The sequence below is a fragment of the Caloenas nicobarica genome, chromosome 1 (assembly GCF_036013445.1).
Source record: "Caloenas nicobarica isolate bCalNic1 chromosome 1, bCalNic1.hap1, whole genome shotgun sequence".
Classification (NCBI taxonomy): domain Eukaryota; kingdom Metazoa; phylum Chordata; class Aves; order Columbiformes; family Columbidae; genus Caloenas; species Caloenas nicobarica.
In genome coordinates this window covers 10022733-10039486 of record NC_088245.1, presented here as the reverse complement: position 1 = coordinate 10039486, position 16754 = coordinate 10022733, and the positions used below count along the sequence as shown (strand labels likewise).

At 37.2% G+C, this 16754-nt stretch overlaps 1 protein-coding gene across 2 annotated transcripts in view; it reads right to left on the bottom strand.

Annotated features, from left to right (window-relative positions):
• The window catches only part of SEMA3A (semaphorin 3A), a 200762-nt gene that overhangs the window by 90743 nt on the left and 93265 nt on the right, over window positions 1–16754 (bottom strand). For both annotated transcript variants that reach the window (XM_065629465.1, XM_065629474.1), the window contains one exon: window positions 8842–8961. In XM_065629465.1, the coding sequence (XP_065485537.1) occupies window positions 8842–8961 (120 nt within the window). The remainder of the gene's footprint in view (window positions 1–8841; window positions 8962–16754) is intronic.

The window sequence follows — 16754 nt, the reverse complement described above, 5'->3', positions numbered from 1 at the left end:
ACATTGGTTTCCCAAGAGATGGTAGTTTGTTTTGTTTGTTTGTTTGTTTCTCCCCCATGTTGGTTGAGAGATCGAAGGATTCAGCCATACTTGTCTTTTGTTTCAGGAGGTGTGTGAATAAAATTTTGCATATGTTTCATGACTGTGAAGTTGGGTTAATATTTTCAATTGTTGTTACAACAAGAGGCAAATGCTAACTTCTGTGCTACTAGAAGTGTTACGGGCTCTGCTGATGAACGAACATAATATTTCCACCCAGAAAATTGGATCAACATCTTAATATGACTGCCATCTCTCTTAAAAGTACAATCTAAGTCTGTAATGAATTAGGAAAACTGAGTCATCTCATCGTAATGGTAATCATGTGCCAGTGGGAATATTTACCTTGTGTAAATAAATAATTCATCATAACATCCTTTAATTGATAGGATTAATAATGAACATTCTAATAAACAGTGCGTATATTTTCAGCTCCACTGGTAGCCATCACTAAAATTAATTTTCTTAAAACAGTCACAAAACTTTGAGTCATCACTCGAACAATGCTAGAAATTAATGTTTTCTTCTGTGACTCTATAAAAGAAGAATGAAACCCAGTCAGTTATACCCATATAAGTCATATTGAATTCCACTGAAGACAACTGGTACTAGGAAAAATCACTCCACATTAAAAAAAAAAAAAAAAAAAAAAAAATTGACCCAAATCTAAAGGGTGTCTTTAACTTGAATCACTCATTGTTTGAGTGTTAGCCATGGTTTAAGGCATGGACTCACAAAGCAAGACATTGCACATAGCATAAGTGTAAATCCACCCAACTGTTCTGCACGTGCGTGTGTGCACACTCCACTCTGCCAATTTACTTCCATGGAGGTCTCTTTCTATCTCACTCTTTTTTTTTTTTTTTTTTTCTCCCCTTCAGCAGCATAAACAAAAGTTTTCCCACAGTTCTGAGACTCATTTCTTTGAACCTAATGAATATGTCAACTGGCTGTGGTTTCTTATTCATGGAAGTCATTCAGCTGTGCCATACTGTATACAGTTCTCCACTGCAATCAACCAGCATTTCTCAGCCACAGAAGGAGAAAGCCATGTATGGTGAGAGAACAATAGTCTTCTCAGCTATCTCAGTGCAAGCATGCTAGTGCACAGATTCCTCCCATTAGGAGGCAAGGCGTTCAAATTTGACAGTGTCATTCTCACTGGTCTCTTTTTGCACCAAGAAAATCTAAGAAAAATTCTATGTTAACAGTTATTTTGTGGGAGTTGAGAAGAATATGCAGGGTCTTGATACTATCAAGCTTTTTTGTGTCATCGCATGTCTCTAGTGATCAGACCAGATCTATGGAAAACTCGACACTCTCTACAGATCCTTACCAGTTCTCTCTCATCTCAGGGAAGTTTTTTATTAAAACCAAACCGTAGAGTGCTGGAACATCACCTGTGGAGTGACTTCAATTTACATTTTCTTTAAAACATATGTATAATGTAATATTAAAGTAATATAGTTCTGGAGTTGATTTTTAAATTTTTTTCACTCAAGAATAAACTGGGAGGTCTGCCATAGCAATTTGGAAATATTTATCAAGTCTTAAACAAAAGTTAGATGCTGAATAGCTAAACTGATCAGACTTGAATAATAATAGGGGTTTCATTAGTGGTTTCTGCTGTGCAACAAATGGCCCTTGCAGCTGTAAACTCCATGTCTTTGTTCTGCTTCTCATCATATCTTATACCTCTCCTCTGTATGACTTGCTAAAGAATTTTGCAACCATTTTGCATAAACCATTTAAGTCTGTAGACTGAGGAATAAAAGTGAAGAAATAAAATAGCCAACTGCACTGTTTTGACTTGTGATAGTTGAAAATTTGATTTCATTTCCTGCATGTAAATGTTCAACTTGTAAATCTCGGAGTGAACTTGAGACATAATTACTGACTTTCTGTCACTTTAGACATAAATAGATTCCAAATTGCTTAGGTGTAATTATGAAATATGCAAGGACAAGACTGAAAGCATTAAGTGACAGCTGAAAACCTACGATGTGCACATTTCCTGACGATGATTAAAGCATGAGCTCTTTGCTAAATACTTTCTCCAAAAATTATATTTGTACTGCAGCTGAATTTTAAGATACTGAGCCAGATCCTTTGCATGCGTATGATTTGAAATAGTCCTATTCTTACAAATATACCTTTACATTGGTAAATGCAAGATCAAATGAATCAGCTAGTTGTCAAATATTCAGCTGTCATAAAGACATGTCTTTCTTAACTGAATATGTCAGGATAATGAACACTAGCTGCAAATTTAAAGTATTATACTTTTAACTGTGTGGTTTACATAAAAAGTTTGGTATGCATTATAATTTTTATTAGGAAATGAATTCTTATGTTGTTAAAATACAATACTTGGAAAAAAATCTCTTTCAAAATTTTTCTCTTCACTACCTCACTTTGCTGGAGATAAAATAACAGTAGCAGCTGTGTAGACTTTCCCAACAGTGAGGAGTAGGAAAGAAGTCAGCCATTGCTGCCATGTGTGCTACTCAGTTGAGAGAAGTTGACCTCATAAATTAAACTATTCTGACAACTAAATTGTCACATAAAGCCTAATAGTCCTACTTTAAAGGATCTACTCTGGAAATAAATTGTTACTGGAATTGTATTTTGGTTGGGGATGACAGGATGAAGTTTTGAAAAATCTGAGGTTTTTCTGGTTTAAGTTCTCTTTTAGCAAACAAGCGTTCAAAATACAGCTAAAGTCAAAGGAGATCTGCAGTGTATTCCAAGACAGGCCTTCATAAATAATAACATTTAACCATCAACCTGATTCATATTTGTTTACAAAGGGGTTTATGGAGTTTTTCAAAAAGTCTTTTAAATGGGAATCAAGTTACCTTTTTACGGTGACCTTCTGCTTCTCTAACTTTATCACAAGATAATACCACATAACAAGAGTTGCCATTTGGGACATAACACTCAGCCTGTAAGAACTACATGCTTCTGCATGATGGTGCTAAAGCTTCCAACAACAAATCTTTGTTTCCTTACAGAATATTTGACAAACCTTACCAGAACAAATGACTCACTTAAGTTGTCTTATAAGAAAGGACTGTCATATTCTCTGTCCCTTCCCTGTACTCCTCTTGTAAATATTGTCTACAGGTCATTGGAAAGTTCCCACAGCATATCCCTTCCCAAACAATGAATCTAGAAAAAGAATTATATGCTATATATAGTTACATATAACTGTATATAAAACTATATACTTCAAAAAATGCTAGGAAGGTTATAGCTATGCCAAGATTTATTCTTTTTAACATGTGAAGGTAAATTGTACATGTGTGAAAAGCCTGATTTTATGTAAAGAGTTTTCACACAGGGTAGCCTAAGGGACCGGAAATCCATGTCATGTGGAACAGCAGAAGTGATGGTTTGCAGATCCAGCGCCTCCAGAGAAATCAAGCCCCTTTATTTTGTGATTTTGGCCACTGACCCTGTGAGATGCCTGGACAGATGTGTGCCTAATGCTGGCTATCCTGTTACCTGCCATCCTCCACAGACAAGAACATCAGTACAGCGAAAATGTCCAGTACCTGGGATTTCCCAATATAGCAGAAATCGTTACCCTGCTTTTTATGAAACAAGGTAAAGTATATCAGCCTTTAAATATCTGAGAGAAGTTCTCTTTTTTTCCCATCGCTAAACTACCTAGACAATTGAAAGAAGTGCTCTAAAAGGTACTTACAATGTACATAAGCTAGAGATCTGGCTCTTCAGTTTCATTTTCATGTGCTATAGTAACAGGATACCTAGTGGTTTGAAAGGTTAAAGCATCTCTGAACTAAAATAGGCTGTTATAGTCTGTAAACTAGATCTTTTATTGGCATTTATCCATGATTGTAGTGATGCTTAGAACTCATATGTGACGAATACTCATTTTATCATCCAATTGTTATATCACAAATGAGAATAATCCTTTAACAGTACCCTTTTCCTTCATATTTTCTCTATATATTTAGCAAGCATATAAATGCTGTATAAAGGTATATTTAATTGTATGGAAAGCAAATTAGCCTGAGGTGATTCTTAACTTAAAAAATAATTTACTCAAATATTTCACTTCAAAACCACAGATCAGAATCTTAACTGATGTAATCTGACACAACTCTGCTGTCTTCAATGAAGGTAGGCCAATTTATGCCACATCTACTACTCCTGAAGTCAATGTTTCACCCCGAATTTTATACTAGATAATGGAACACAACATGTTTTCTACCAGCAGTAACACTGGCCCTTCAAGTAATGTATTCCTTCAAAGTTAAAGGAAAAAAACTTTTCTTCCATCACTATATACATATAAATAATATATACAGACATATATACAGACAGACAAAAAAGACAGATGCATAAATGTATCAGAACAGGATGTCCATTACTTAGAAAATGCACTCTAGACCTCTTCTAATGTGAAGTACAGAAGGGATAAAGAAAAGTGGAAAGTATAATTCAGCAAAATTTTATGAGTTGAACCAAAGATTTTTAAAATACACAGAGTCCGGAAAAAGTAAATATGTTACAGGTGGTAGCGTTATACAACTTCATGTGCTATAACTTAATGTTTTATGTACATCATAAATCTGAACTAAATTTAGAGCTTCTTTATTGATTAAGAATGAGAAATAACCTGCAAGTAAAGTGATCCCAGACCTTTTAAGTTCATACAGTTAAAAAAGAGTTTTAATCTGTTGGACAATGACAAGAAATTTGGGATTAGGAGACAATAAAAGAAGCTGGGTTAGTTCTTCAGACAGCATCTATCGATTTACCTCTGTTGAAGAAATCCTAATGTACTCCTGCTGAGGATCTGGCAAACAATTTTGTATAGCTCTTGCAATGCCTGTCTGAGCATTAAAAAAAAAAAAAAAAAAGTTCTACATAGGGCATTCTCTATACCTCCACCTGCATGTAAGGGTTAAGTAAATGGTAAATCCTGTTCTTTCCCTGCTGGTTCACAGAAACTACCCCAAAGGGAGCCCTGGGGACAGGGAGCAGGGCTCCTTCCCCTGCTCAGACATGCACAGGCAGGTGCATTCCGCATCCTGTTGTGATTTTCTAGTGGGTTTTAATGCACCTCTGTGTTTCCCCGCAGTTGGATTTGTTCCTTTCAAGCACAGATCTGACTTGTGTAATTTTGCAACCGTTAAGTACAACATTCCTACACATCCAATCCTGTTTCATCAGAAGTCAGTGGGAGCAGAACATGGCTTTACTAATTACTTTCTTGTTTTGTCTGGTAATTGGTTTCTTGTATTCTATTGTGCTATGCAGAAAGAATGACACATGTTGCCTAAGCCCGGATTGCTGAAGTTGGTGTAGGTGTCTGTGTTAGGTCATCTCACCTAAGCTCAGGCACATACAAGACAGACATCTGCATATGAGCCAGTTTGCCCCATTCAGTGAAGGTACAAATATAGCCTCTCTAATGGATGATCTCAAGCTTTAAATTAGGCTCTCCTCAGGTATTTTCTGCGTATATACATGCCACGTTCTCTCTAAATATGTTCTCTCCTGCTTACTCATAGCTTACGTGCTTAAAGCCTATTCAAACATTAACTTTATTCTTCTCTCTAAATACTGTGGTTATTCACTTACACATCTGGAATGGATTTAAGCAAAGATTAGTCTGCTTTACTCCTTATTCTGTGGTATAATTCACAACATATTAGGTTGTATACATTTGCGCAGATCATTTTTAATCAGATGCACAGCATGCTGTTCATATCCTTTTACCTTTTTATTATTATTTCTGATACTGTACTTCATCAAACTCGATTAGACCTGCCTAGTTTCATCACTAGAAATGGTTTTCTTCAAATATGGAATGGGGCTGCAATACACTGCTTCATATTGAAGAGATATTCAACAGATATAACAATTCATATTCCCATTACTTTATGACTGTCATACAAAGTAATTTATTTCCTTTCCCTAATCATAGAAGTTGTACCATATTCCAGCCTCCTGCAGCCTGCTCCAATTGCCTCTAGTGTCTCTTCTATCACTTGCCACTCTTTCCTTTAAATTTTACTTCTCCATCCTCTTCAGTTTGGCACAAACTCATTTCCTCTCCTCCACCAGACTCAGGCAGGTGGGTTATATTCAGAGCTCAGATAAACAAGCAGTCTTATTAGACAGTAGGTACATTCCCCGACTATTCCCCTAATCAGTTCACATTTACCTCTCTAAGTGCTTGAAAAATAAATAAGCAGATGGTGAAGTCAGTTAATTTTCCACAAGTGTTGTGGCAGAAAATGAATCTTCAGGAAATGTTTTAGATGGCAATTTTTTAACTCAAAATCAACCACTTGCCTTCAGTTATACTTTTTACCTTTTTTAGTATGCTAAGGAGGTATAAACTATACATGATACAGAAGCAGTGGCTCTTTGACACGTCCAGTGCTGCTGTCTGACATGACAATGTAAACCATCTGGCTCTCACAGATGCACTGTGCAGGAGTGTGGGGGTTAATACTGTATCACCCCCCCCCCATTCATGGTGTCTCTAATAGCTACTGTCAATCAAGCACCCTCCTCTTCCCCAGCTCTGGGAGGAGATGGGACATTTGAAATTCCTGGCTAGGTGGTATGGGAAAGGAAGGAATAGGCTCTAACTGAGAGACAGAGACAGGCCAGATTATTTTTCATTGCAAACCTAATAAATTCATTTATTCATCTCATTTTCACCTTTGCAAGGGACAGGACCCAGGCTGACTGCCACGTTTGTCAAAGCCTGAGAAGCCGTGAGTACTTTTGCCACCTGCCTGCCCCACTTTCCCTCTCCATGGGCAGACCTGGGCTGAGAAGGCAGCAACTCCTCCCGCACAACTGTCCAGAGGATACAGAAACTTGTGCCACTGGAAGGGTAGGTGAAGATGATTTCGCTCATAGCTCAAGTACGAAAAGGAAATAAAAAGATAACAGTGTCTGAGACAGTTCAGATAAACATACTCCTGACTTCCCTGCTTTGCAAAGGTGAAACCACGGGTCAAGAGAATGATTCAGGCACACAGGGACTAACAAGCTTACTGCATAAATGACCAAAAATGCAACCATTTTGATTTTGTTGATAGTTAGGGACTGTTAAAAAGAAGCTAAAACAAACATCCTCTTTCAGCTCCAGGGCCAAACACATCATTGACTCAAGTGTCTCAAAATCCAGAATGTTAAACCAAAGTTGGATCTGGCATCTCATCTCTGATCATCCTTTCTATAAATCCTTGATAAAGTGTGTGTTAGTTTTATGGTACAGTCATAAAACAGCAAAATGTAGAAGTAAATGACCTCATACCAGCTATCTCTCTGCAGATAGATTCACTTGGCAGATCGCCAAGAATTGATTGACACACATCTTACGGAACTGGAGTTAATTAATATGTCTACCAATTCCCAAAGGGATCTCAGGAAGCAGAGAATCTGTTTAATGCAGTAAGCAATGACATACTGTGTGTGGTCAAGAGACAATCACTAATTGCCAAGAATGCATTCTGGAATAAAGCATTAAAGAATATGAAAAAAATCCCTTCTACTTTGCAGCTCCTTTATCCCTCCAAAATCTTATGCTTAGAACATTTTAAAGGCTCATGTTTCAAATATCAAAGGACATTTTCATAGGGGAAAATGGTTCCCAGACTATAAAGTCAACACTCTGTTCTGTTAACTTTTCTACAAGAAGAAATTCTGATTTTAAAAACCTGAGTCCTCATTCATGTAACAATGATGTCTTTATTTTCAGGGAAATCTGAAAACCTGAATTGCAAAACCATAAGGTAACTTGAAAGAGCTGTTCTTCAGAGATCACAGAAGCTACAAGTAACATAACTATAGATTCACCAGTAAACCTATCTATAAACTAAGAAAGTGCTGAAAACACATCAAGAGCCTAGTTACTAAACTGAAATATTCCATGGAGGAATACTCAGGTAAGCCAGCCTGAAAATAAGAAAAGTGGACTAATTTATATAACATACTCATCTTAATAGGAAAATAAAAGATTGGCTTTCTTGGAAAGAAATAGGATTGAAGTGGAGCACAGAGACATGGTAGTCAAATTTTTAGCCAGGAAAAGCAGCATTGTCACATTGCTTTCTGTGGGGGCCACTGTTTCTCACCAGGGAAGACCACGCTTATCTCTTTAGTTACGACAATCACTGACAAAGCAGTGCAAGGGCTACTGAAAGCTTTCTGCAGCACTAAGCAAAAAACCAGTAAACTACAGATTAAAAAAATGGGGGAAAAATAGAGAAAAAATGATTTATTTTTTCACTAAAAAGTAGAGAAACAAAACCTAGGTCATATGAAAAACTGTCCGTGTGTCAGGACAAATCTGAGAAGTGGGATTTATGAATATGTGACACTATTTTAACTCCCAGCTGGGAGAAAGCTGCCTCCATGTCAGACTGTACTGACTGGTGGGAGACTAAAGGACAGAGCTGATCCCAGAATAAGTACACAGGCTGAAACTACCCCTCTTGTAGCTGGTATCTGTCCTGACCAAAAAAAGAGAGTGCTTTTAATTGCATGAACAAGGCAGAATGGGTTTATTCATATTTATTTAAGCCCCTGGGGGAAAAGAGGCTGCGTAGGGGAGAAAAGTACAGATTCTGCTGTGATTTATCAATCAGCACGTCAGCACCTGATTCAGGAGCAGGTCCTACCAGATCCCCTCACTGAGCCACAGAAACTAGTAAGAGTGCATTTTAGGAGGAGGAGACTGTGGCTAAACACCAATAAAGACTAAAGAGAGGAAAAAAGAAAAAATATTGGTTTAAGATAGTTTACCTCAGGATGGCTTCCAACGTCAATATATGTGCAGACGGGATGAAAAGCTCCTGTTCCACAGGCGTACAAGTGGGTTTGGTTGTAAGCCTTAAGCACCTTGATGAAATTAGCACATTCTCTCTGCAAAGAAAAGTGGGAAAAAAAAAACGTATCCGCAAAGTTATTTCAGTGATTATGACTAATGGGAGCTCTTCTGTGTTAGGGATGTGCGGCTGAATGAGCAGATTTTAAAAGTGTGATCATTTCATGCTGTTTATAAGCTTGTTTATTGCTGAGCATTTAATAAATAGCCTGATTTAGGCTCTCATTTAAATATCTTTGGTTGTCATTTAATAAAGCATCCACCCCTGAAAAGAAGATTACCAAAAAAAAAATCCTATTTTTTGTTTCAGACATGCTTTATTTTTGTAATTTATGCTATTGCCATGTTTGTAAGACAAAACCCATTTATAGAAATGTGTCAGAATGAAATAATGAAGAAAAATGGACCAACTGTTTGCTTGTATACAATTAAGTAACAATTAGAAGAAAGATGGGCCAGATGGAAAGAGTTGATGAAAACCAAATCATTGATATAACATTTCTAACAATAATATGAATGCTGCCTCCTCCTGATTGTCTGTGTTTAGGGGCCAATTTTATAAAGATGAATACATATGCTAAACTTTAATGCAATTACTGACAGTCCCTAGAATATAAGTTTTGCAAAACTTGCACTTTTCATTTTCTACTTAAATAAATTATCTATCATGAGTAATTCTAGTTCTCAGCATTTAAAAAATTAATAGTAACATTAACAGTCCCTAGTACAAACATTGTCAGTTATCTGTTAACAAAAATGTCATTATTAATGCCTAATGTCATTAAAATGGAAACGTCTAAACTGATAGTCAGGATAGCGACTTTTTCTGTTTATGTAATATTTTTATTTCAATCAGGTCTAACAATGAAAAGAAATACATCAATGCCTGCAAATCAGTTTACTGACACAATTATGAATAATGGATTTTAAATAGGATAAAAATAGGAACATTGAAATAAAATAACCATTTCCAGTAAAGCTTGTGTTAAAAATGAATGAAACTTTTCTATGCATATTTGACGACTTTTTTGGTACAGCACTCAGCAATACTTCTCCAAGTGGACCAGGACCCATGGAAACACCACCTGAGCTACCGCCTCTACAGAAATCTCATTGGCGTCATTTGTCTCTGTAACTTGCTTGCTAATTAAACCAGGTACTCTCAAGCACAAAATAATGGTTCTGCCGAGAAAATGCATCTGCAATTTGAGGCATGTCTTCAGCCACCACAGGGAAAAGCAATGAACTTGCACAGATAAAATACTGATTCCCTGCCTTACACAAAGGACTGTACTAAAGTGACATTGCTTTTCCAATTTTACTGTTTATTTGTGTAATAGATAATGGCAACATATGAAAAAGAGCACTCAGAGAAAAGCATAAGGAATCTTACTAAGTCCTTGGCTTAGTGCTGATAACTTATCTTTCCAACTGAGATGGAAGAGAAAACATAAAGATGGTTAAGGTAATCCAACAGGAAATTGAAAGAAATAGAGATGGATGTTACCAGAGGTCTCTCTTAATTCTTCCATTCTGACCTTTCTTAATACAAACACACTAATTTCTGGTGCATACTTATTCTTCCTCCCACACATTTACAAACATGAGCATGCATTTCTTTTGTGTATATGTATCCACAGACTGCTTTCCACTGTCACAGTGGTAGAGTACTAAGCAAATACCTGGCATAAATCATTAAAATTACAAGGTATGTTTTGGTATTTTTCTTAATGCTTTTAATACAAGCAATATGAGAAAATTATGCAAGTGTGTTAATAATGCAATGTCTGCTGAAACAAAAAAAGGCAAATACTGCAAATTCATATAACATTAAAAATGAGCAAAATTGAAATAGATCCTTTCTTAAACTGATATTCTGTGTTTCAGATGAAGCATCTGACTTTGACTCTACATAATATAAAACTGACCAATGATTTCTGCATTATTAAATAATTCTGATTTTTTTCACTTACAGTTGTATCCATCTGAATTTATTCCCACTACTGTTTCAGTAGGACTGTACTTTGCCTTATCTGGTTTGGTGTATCATGATTTAAAAAATGTCTTTGTGGTCTACTACTATGCTTTGTTAAAGCTTTCAAAAATTGCCTACCTGAAGAACATGAGATGTCAGAGGTAGTGGATATATACATACCTCTGCAAAATGCTCTGAGTAGCTGGGTTAGACCCACAGCCAGTGTCAACCAAAATGGATTGTGCTGATTTCAGAGGAGATATTCTGATTTACAGCAACGTGCCACCTGTGACTCTATATGTTCTCACTAAATACTGTTCAGCTGCTTAGCTACAATATACAGTGAGAAGGTATTAGATGGCTAATACTTTAAAGGTGAGATGGAAAACCCTACTTAGTTTAGGAGCAGAGTCTTCTTTGATTCCTATGGATGGAAATTAAGAAGAAATCTATCATCAACTTCACTGAATTATTCCAGATTAGCCTAGGGGTGGGGGGAGGGAAGGGGGAGTTAACTCTATCATGGCCGTATTTGCACTTCGAGTGTTCAGTAAAGTTACTGTGGATTTACAATATATTCCTAAAAGCAGATTTGTTTTATTCATCCCTACTTTTAAGCTCTCCTTAATTCCTTGTAGAACATGTTTTTTTACCATAGATGTCTAAGAAATACACAACCTAGTTAAGCAATGGGGAAGGTAAATACCTATAGCAATAAACCTTTGACTATGACAAATAAATTTATATAACATTTAAAGTTCCCAGTCCAGTTCAGATTGCTCTTATAGCTTCCCTGTATTTTATAGGTGCATAAAGGAACCATTAAGGTCTATTCAGTAAATTCTCATACACCTCCCTAACAGATTAGGTTTCTTTATATATTTTACATGATTGTAAAAAAATAAATAAAGAGGGGTATTAAACCACAATAAATGACATCAAAGTAAAGTTACAGTTCTGATTTAAGCCCTTGTCAACTCAGGAAGTTCAAAGTGAAGTTCCTGCCCTGCCTGGGGGACGGTGCTATTCTCCCTGGAACAATAGCAACATGTGCATTGATTTCAATGGCAGGGAAATAAGGTTCCTTCCTTTGTCTAACTGTGCTCAGGTACAGTTGCACAGGTACAGCATGATGTGTGGAAATGGTGTACCTTTGTGTTTAGTACTTTGAACTTAGCAAGAGTCTGATTTGTGATGGTATTAGATTTTCCAGGTTTGTGTGGCTCTGGGAAGAAAAAGCTTCCCGTAAATCTATAACAACTTTAAGAGCTTTGAATGTTTCACTCAGGCTCCAAATCTCAGCACATGTATGCCAAAGAAGGTACTCTGATCGGGGAAAATGTGTGAGCATTGAGGCGACTTGGGTGCATCAAGACATGAGACTTGGCTGACGGATCCCACTGTCAGTGTTTCCCGAGTCCTGCCCAAACTGCAAGGCTCCTACAACGGTAAGTCCAGTTGTGAAACCTGGCAGACGGCTCTGCCAGTCCCATCATCAGCGGATACGTCATCTTGAGTACAAAGCAATGACCCAACCCCCTTGGCTGGAGGCCTGGAATGACTTGGGTGTCTCCACTTGGGCTTGTCCCACTTGGCAGCAACGTCTCACCTTGCCAGACCCTCGGGCCAGCACGATATTGTTAGTGTGAAGGTCTGTGCCAGCAGAATGAGACATTTCACTACATGATCTCAGAGTGTAAGGCACTGGAAAGTAGACAAAGACAACAAAATAAATGTACTATCTTGGTAAAATACACCAGACAGAAGAAAATATCCACTGGAGGAAGAGTAACCCAGAGCCAGAAGCTGTTAAGGAACAGATTGTCATGGAATTTAAATATTGTTTCTGTGTGTGAGTTCAGCCCCCAAGTACCTTTGTATCCATTTTCACTTTCTCCAGGAAAGGAATGTTGTTTAAAAGGAATTTATTCTGGACATATCCGTACCCTTTGAATATTTTTCTCCAACAAGTAATACAGTTAAAGGAAGAAAATTAGACTTCTACAAATTATTTTCTAGGTGGAAATCAGTTTGGTTTGGGGTTTTTTTTGTGGTTTTTTTTTTTTTTGAGGGGTGTGTGTTGTTTTGTTTTGGTTTTTTTTTTCATATGTGAAAGCAGGCTGGTGTGAGAGTTTAAAATAGTTTTAGCCTAATAACGTCAATGAAAATCAATGCAAGGTTTGCAACGTTCTCCATAGGTGGGAAAGTATTACTTGAATAGGTTATGAAAATAAATCTTAAAGAAGAGGAGCACTGGAATCATTATAAATTCTTCCACCTAATAATCCTGTTTATTGTAAAGGGCAGCTTAATATTGGGAAACTTTTCTTGTCTATATAAAGTTAAACACTAGTTTATGCCCTAAAGCTTGATATATACAGCAGAAAGCATAAGTGATTGCATATGGTACAGAATGGTTGAGGTAGATATTCAAAGAGAAAATTAGGTTTATCATGTGAGAGTTACTACAGTCCTCAAAACCTCCATTCATTTATCTTGCCTACCCCTGGAGAGGACTAATCTTCATTTATATTTCAATAAATGGTACAATGTTTTCCCAAGAGCTGTAGGTTCTGCCTTCGGCCTTACACAGAATTATCTCTATCTCAAAATCCAAGCAGCTAAACCTCCACATCATGTCTGAAACCTCTTAGCATGGCTTGTGAGGTCTTTCTCCCTCTGTCCTGACAGAGTGAACTTCTTTAGAGAGCTACTTTTTAAATGTTTTTACAGTGTAATTGCTGGATATGCTTCTGCAAAGAGTCCCGTAATGGCATTATTGCCAATATCCTCCAAAGCATGGCCAAAGAAATGGTTCCTGCCCTGAACTGGCTCTGCCATGTGCGGTGGCTGAAGCACCCACCCCAAACGCGGGGCACAATCCAGTTTGTTTGTCTACTTGAAGGAATATGGACCGTATCTCTCACCAAAGCCCACGCTGAGGAGGTTACAGGGTTCAGATTCTCAGCTCCATGCTGACAGTTCATTGAAATGAAAGTGGCTAAAACACAGAATCATAGAATGTCCCATTTGTGTCATACTACGGTAACCCAGCCAAAGCACCAACACTACTGCAAATTCTCCTGTACTAAACTCCTACTTGTAGAACAAGTTGAGGTATTATTAAACTGTCACTTACATACAAAGTGTGAATTAAAGTCAAAGAGGTCCACTGTGTATGGAAAGAGATCTTAACTCTAAATTTCAATTCCAAATATTATATACTGTGTTTAAGGGCAGAGGGCTTGTCTTGAAGAGAAGATAAAGTGTTAATTAAGTTTTCCAGAAGGGCACCCACTATATGAAGATCAATATATCTGACTTACTAACTAAACATAGACATTTATTTTTTAAGGGTTTTCTAATATTTATATATCGAATTGATAGAAGGGCTTATGCAGAGAGAGATTAGCCTGAAAAAATAAAGTACAAAGAAAAAGCCTGCAACCAAAAGCATAGGAGCCAAATGCAGAAAGACTGAAAAACAAACAGTATAGATATGTAACACTGATTAGGCTGTGTTATGCAGACTTTTCCCGGACAGTTACAAAAATAAAGTCCATCCATCTGTCAAAACATCTGCTCCGCATATGAAAATTAAAACAGAATTTAGCTGGTTTTTATGAGTTTCCAGTAATTATCTCCCCTCCAGAAGCCTGGAATTTACATCCTTCGATCTGGATTACTGATGCAGCAAAGACTTTTTAATGACATCTTTTTAAGTGGAAATTGAAGGGTAAGTCCCTGTGACCAACTAATATCCAGATTTTTCTCCTTATTTTTAGAATGCTGTTTAATTTTTTTTAACCAACATCAATGTCATACTGCTTCTCAGATGTTATAGCAAATTCGAATGGCCAGATTATGCAGGGCAATAAGTAGAAGGCTAAATAATCCATTACAGTATCATTAGCTTCAACAGTTTTCTGCTGATTTAATCCAGATAAGGATTAGACCCTGTAATACATTCTTCCTTTATTTCAGCCTTCCCACATAGCCAAGTGATTAAAATATCAGAAGGTTTTGTCTAAACTGGATGGACAAGGGGATTAAAAGCTATCATTTAACAGCTGGATAAATAAATATGTGTTTTGTCTTTCAAGTCAAAATGGATGGATAGTTTCCATATAAAGTCCCATGCATGAGCTTAATTAATATGTGGTGGGGTTTTTAATTCTGTCCAATTAGCTGAATTCTCAAGTGACAAGGTCAGGGTTATCCATGGAGAATAAGTAATCCCTGATATTACTGCTGTCATTCAAATTTATCACACTGCTGAAAGATGTTCCCAACTTACCAGAGAGCTTTTTAACTTCTCTCTCTTGCTAGAGGGCTACTGCCTGCTGTGATTAGTCCGTATTGGCTTGGTATCTTTTCAGTATGCAACAGCATTGTTTCAGGGGAAATATTTCCACGGCGCTAGTGCAATAAATATATGTCTAATTGCCGTGTACACAGATGATTGATTCTCAGCTAGATCCTGCGAACACTTTAGCATGTCAGTAAGCACGTGCAAAGAAGTTCTCTTCAGGGTGAGCTCTATATGGCACATGTTTTCACAGCCCTCGCTGCTTGTGTGCATGTTTTTATAAAATGCGGTAACATTATTTAAAAATTATTACTGTTTCCCTCTTTCTATTACAGTAACAGTTAGAAAAACATCGGTCAAAGAGCACAGTTGGCTTAAACAGGCCCAGAATAGGCAGGTAAAAAAATCAAACTATTCCAATCCTGTTAAAATGCAATTATCTTTTAAAATTTTATTTAATGGGAGTAAGCTAGTTGGTAACACTGCTGCAAAGCTATGTGCTAAGTGCTGCATGGGCAGTAACAGGAAAGTTCTTGACTACAAGGAGCCCCGTACAGGCCCTAGTGTGTGGAGAAATCACGCCTGGCACCCGTACTCGATGAGATAACCTTCCAGCTGAACCTGTATAGGCAGGTGTGCGATTTTAGAGAGGGGGAGGCCAGCTGGCGTGAAAACATTTGCAGACTGTGATTTATTACTGTGTACCCCTTGATGTTTGGATCAATAGCATCATTTCCATTCCTGTTTTGTCATTATTGTACCTTGCAATTAGCAGGATCAATGTTTTATAGTACTACACTCTGAAAAAGGGCCAGTCTGCAGTGGTGAGTGAAGTAAGCTGAGCAGCTGAAGTATCAGGGTCTGTGTAACAGAAAGGGATTTCTATTAACTTAGCTCTTGGGGATTACACCCCCATTAGTCAAAGCCTTATAAGCAGTGTGTACTGCATCACACACAAATCCAATATAAACCTAGAGTATGTCTAGGTAAATAAAATTCCTAGTCTCTTTTATAAATATGTGTTATTTTGTGGACTGAATTCTAATTGTACATGTCTTCCCACCTCAGAGCTTTGAAAAAGCTGACAGATCCCCAGATTCAGTGGCCCTTGTATTGGGTCGTGATCTGGAGGACTTGACCCCTCTGGAGATGTCAGGAATGACACTACTTTTCGGCATGGTGATCACTGCCAACACTGCAGAGGAACCATTGATTAATTCCATATCTAGATTTTCCTCTGCTGTCAAGATGTGCTCTGAGAAATTTCAGACTGAAAGTGCTGATGAGGGTTGATAAGACACTTTTGGTTGCCTAGTACAGCATACTGTACTTCCAGTTATCTTTCTAATTAAGTTATGCCTGTTATCTGTCTGATTTTTTGATATGACAAGAGTTCATGAGACTATTTAAAATGTGTAATATACTCAAGTTGCAGGATGTCTGCATGACTTTAAACCATTAAAGCATCAGGACAAGAAAAAAGAAGCCAACAAAGCACATGATAAAAAGAAAAAAAAAAGAAAAAAAAATAAAAAACCCCAGATATA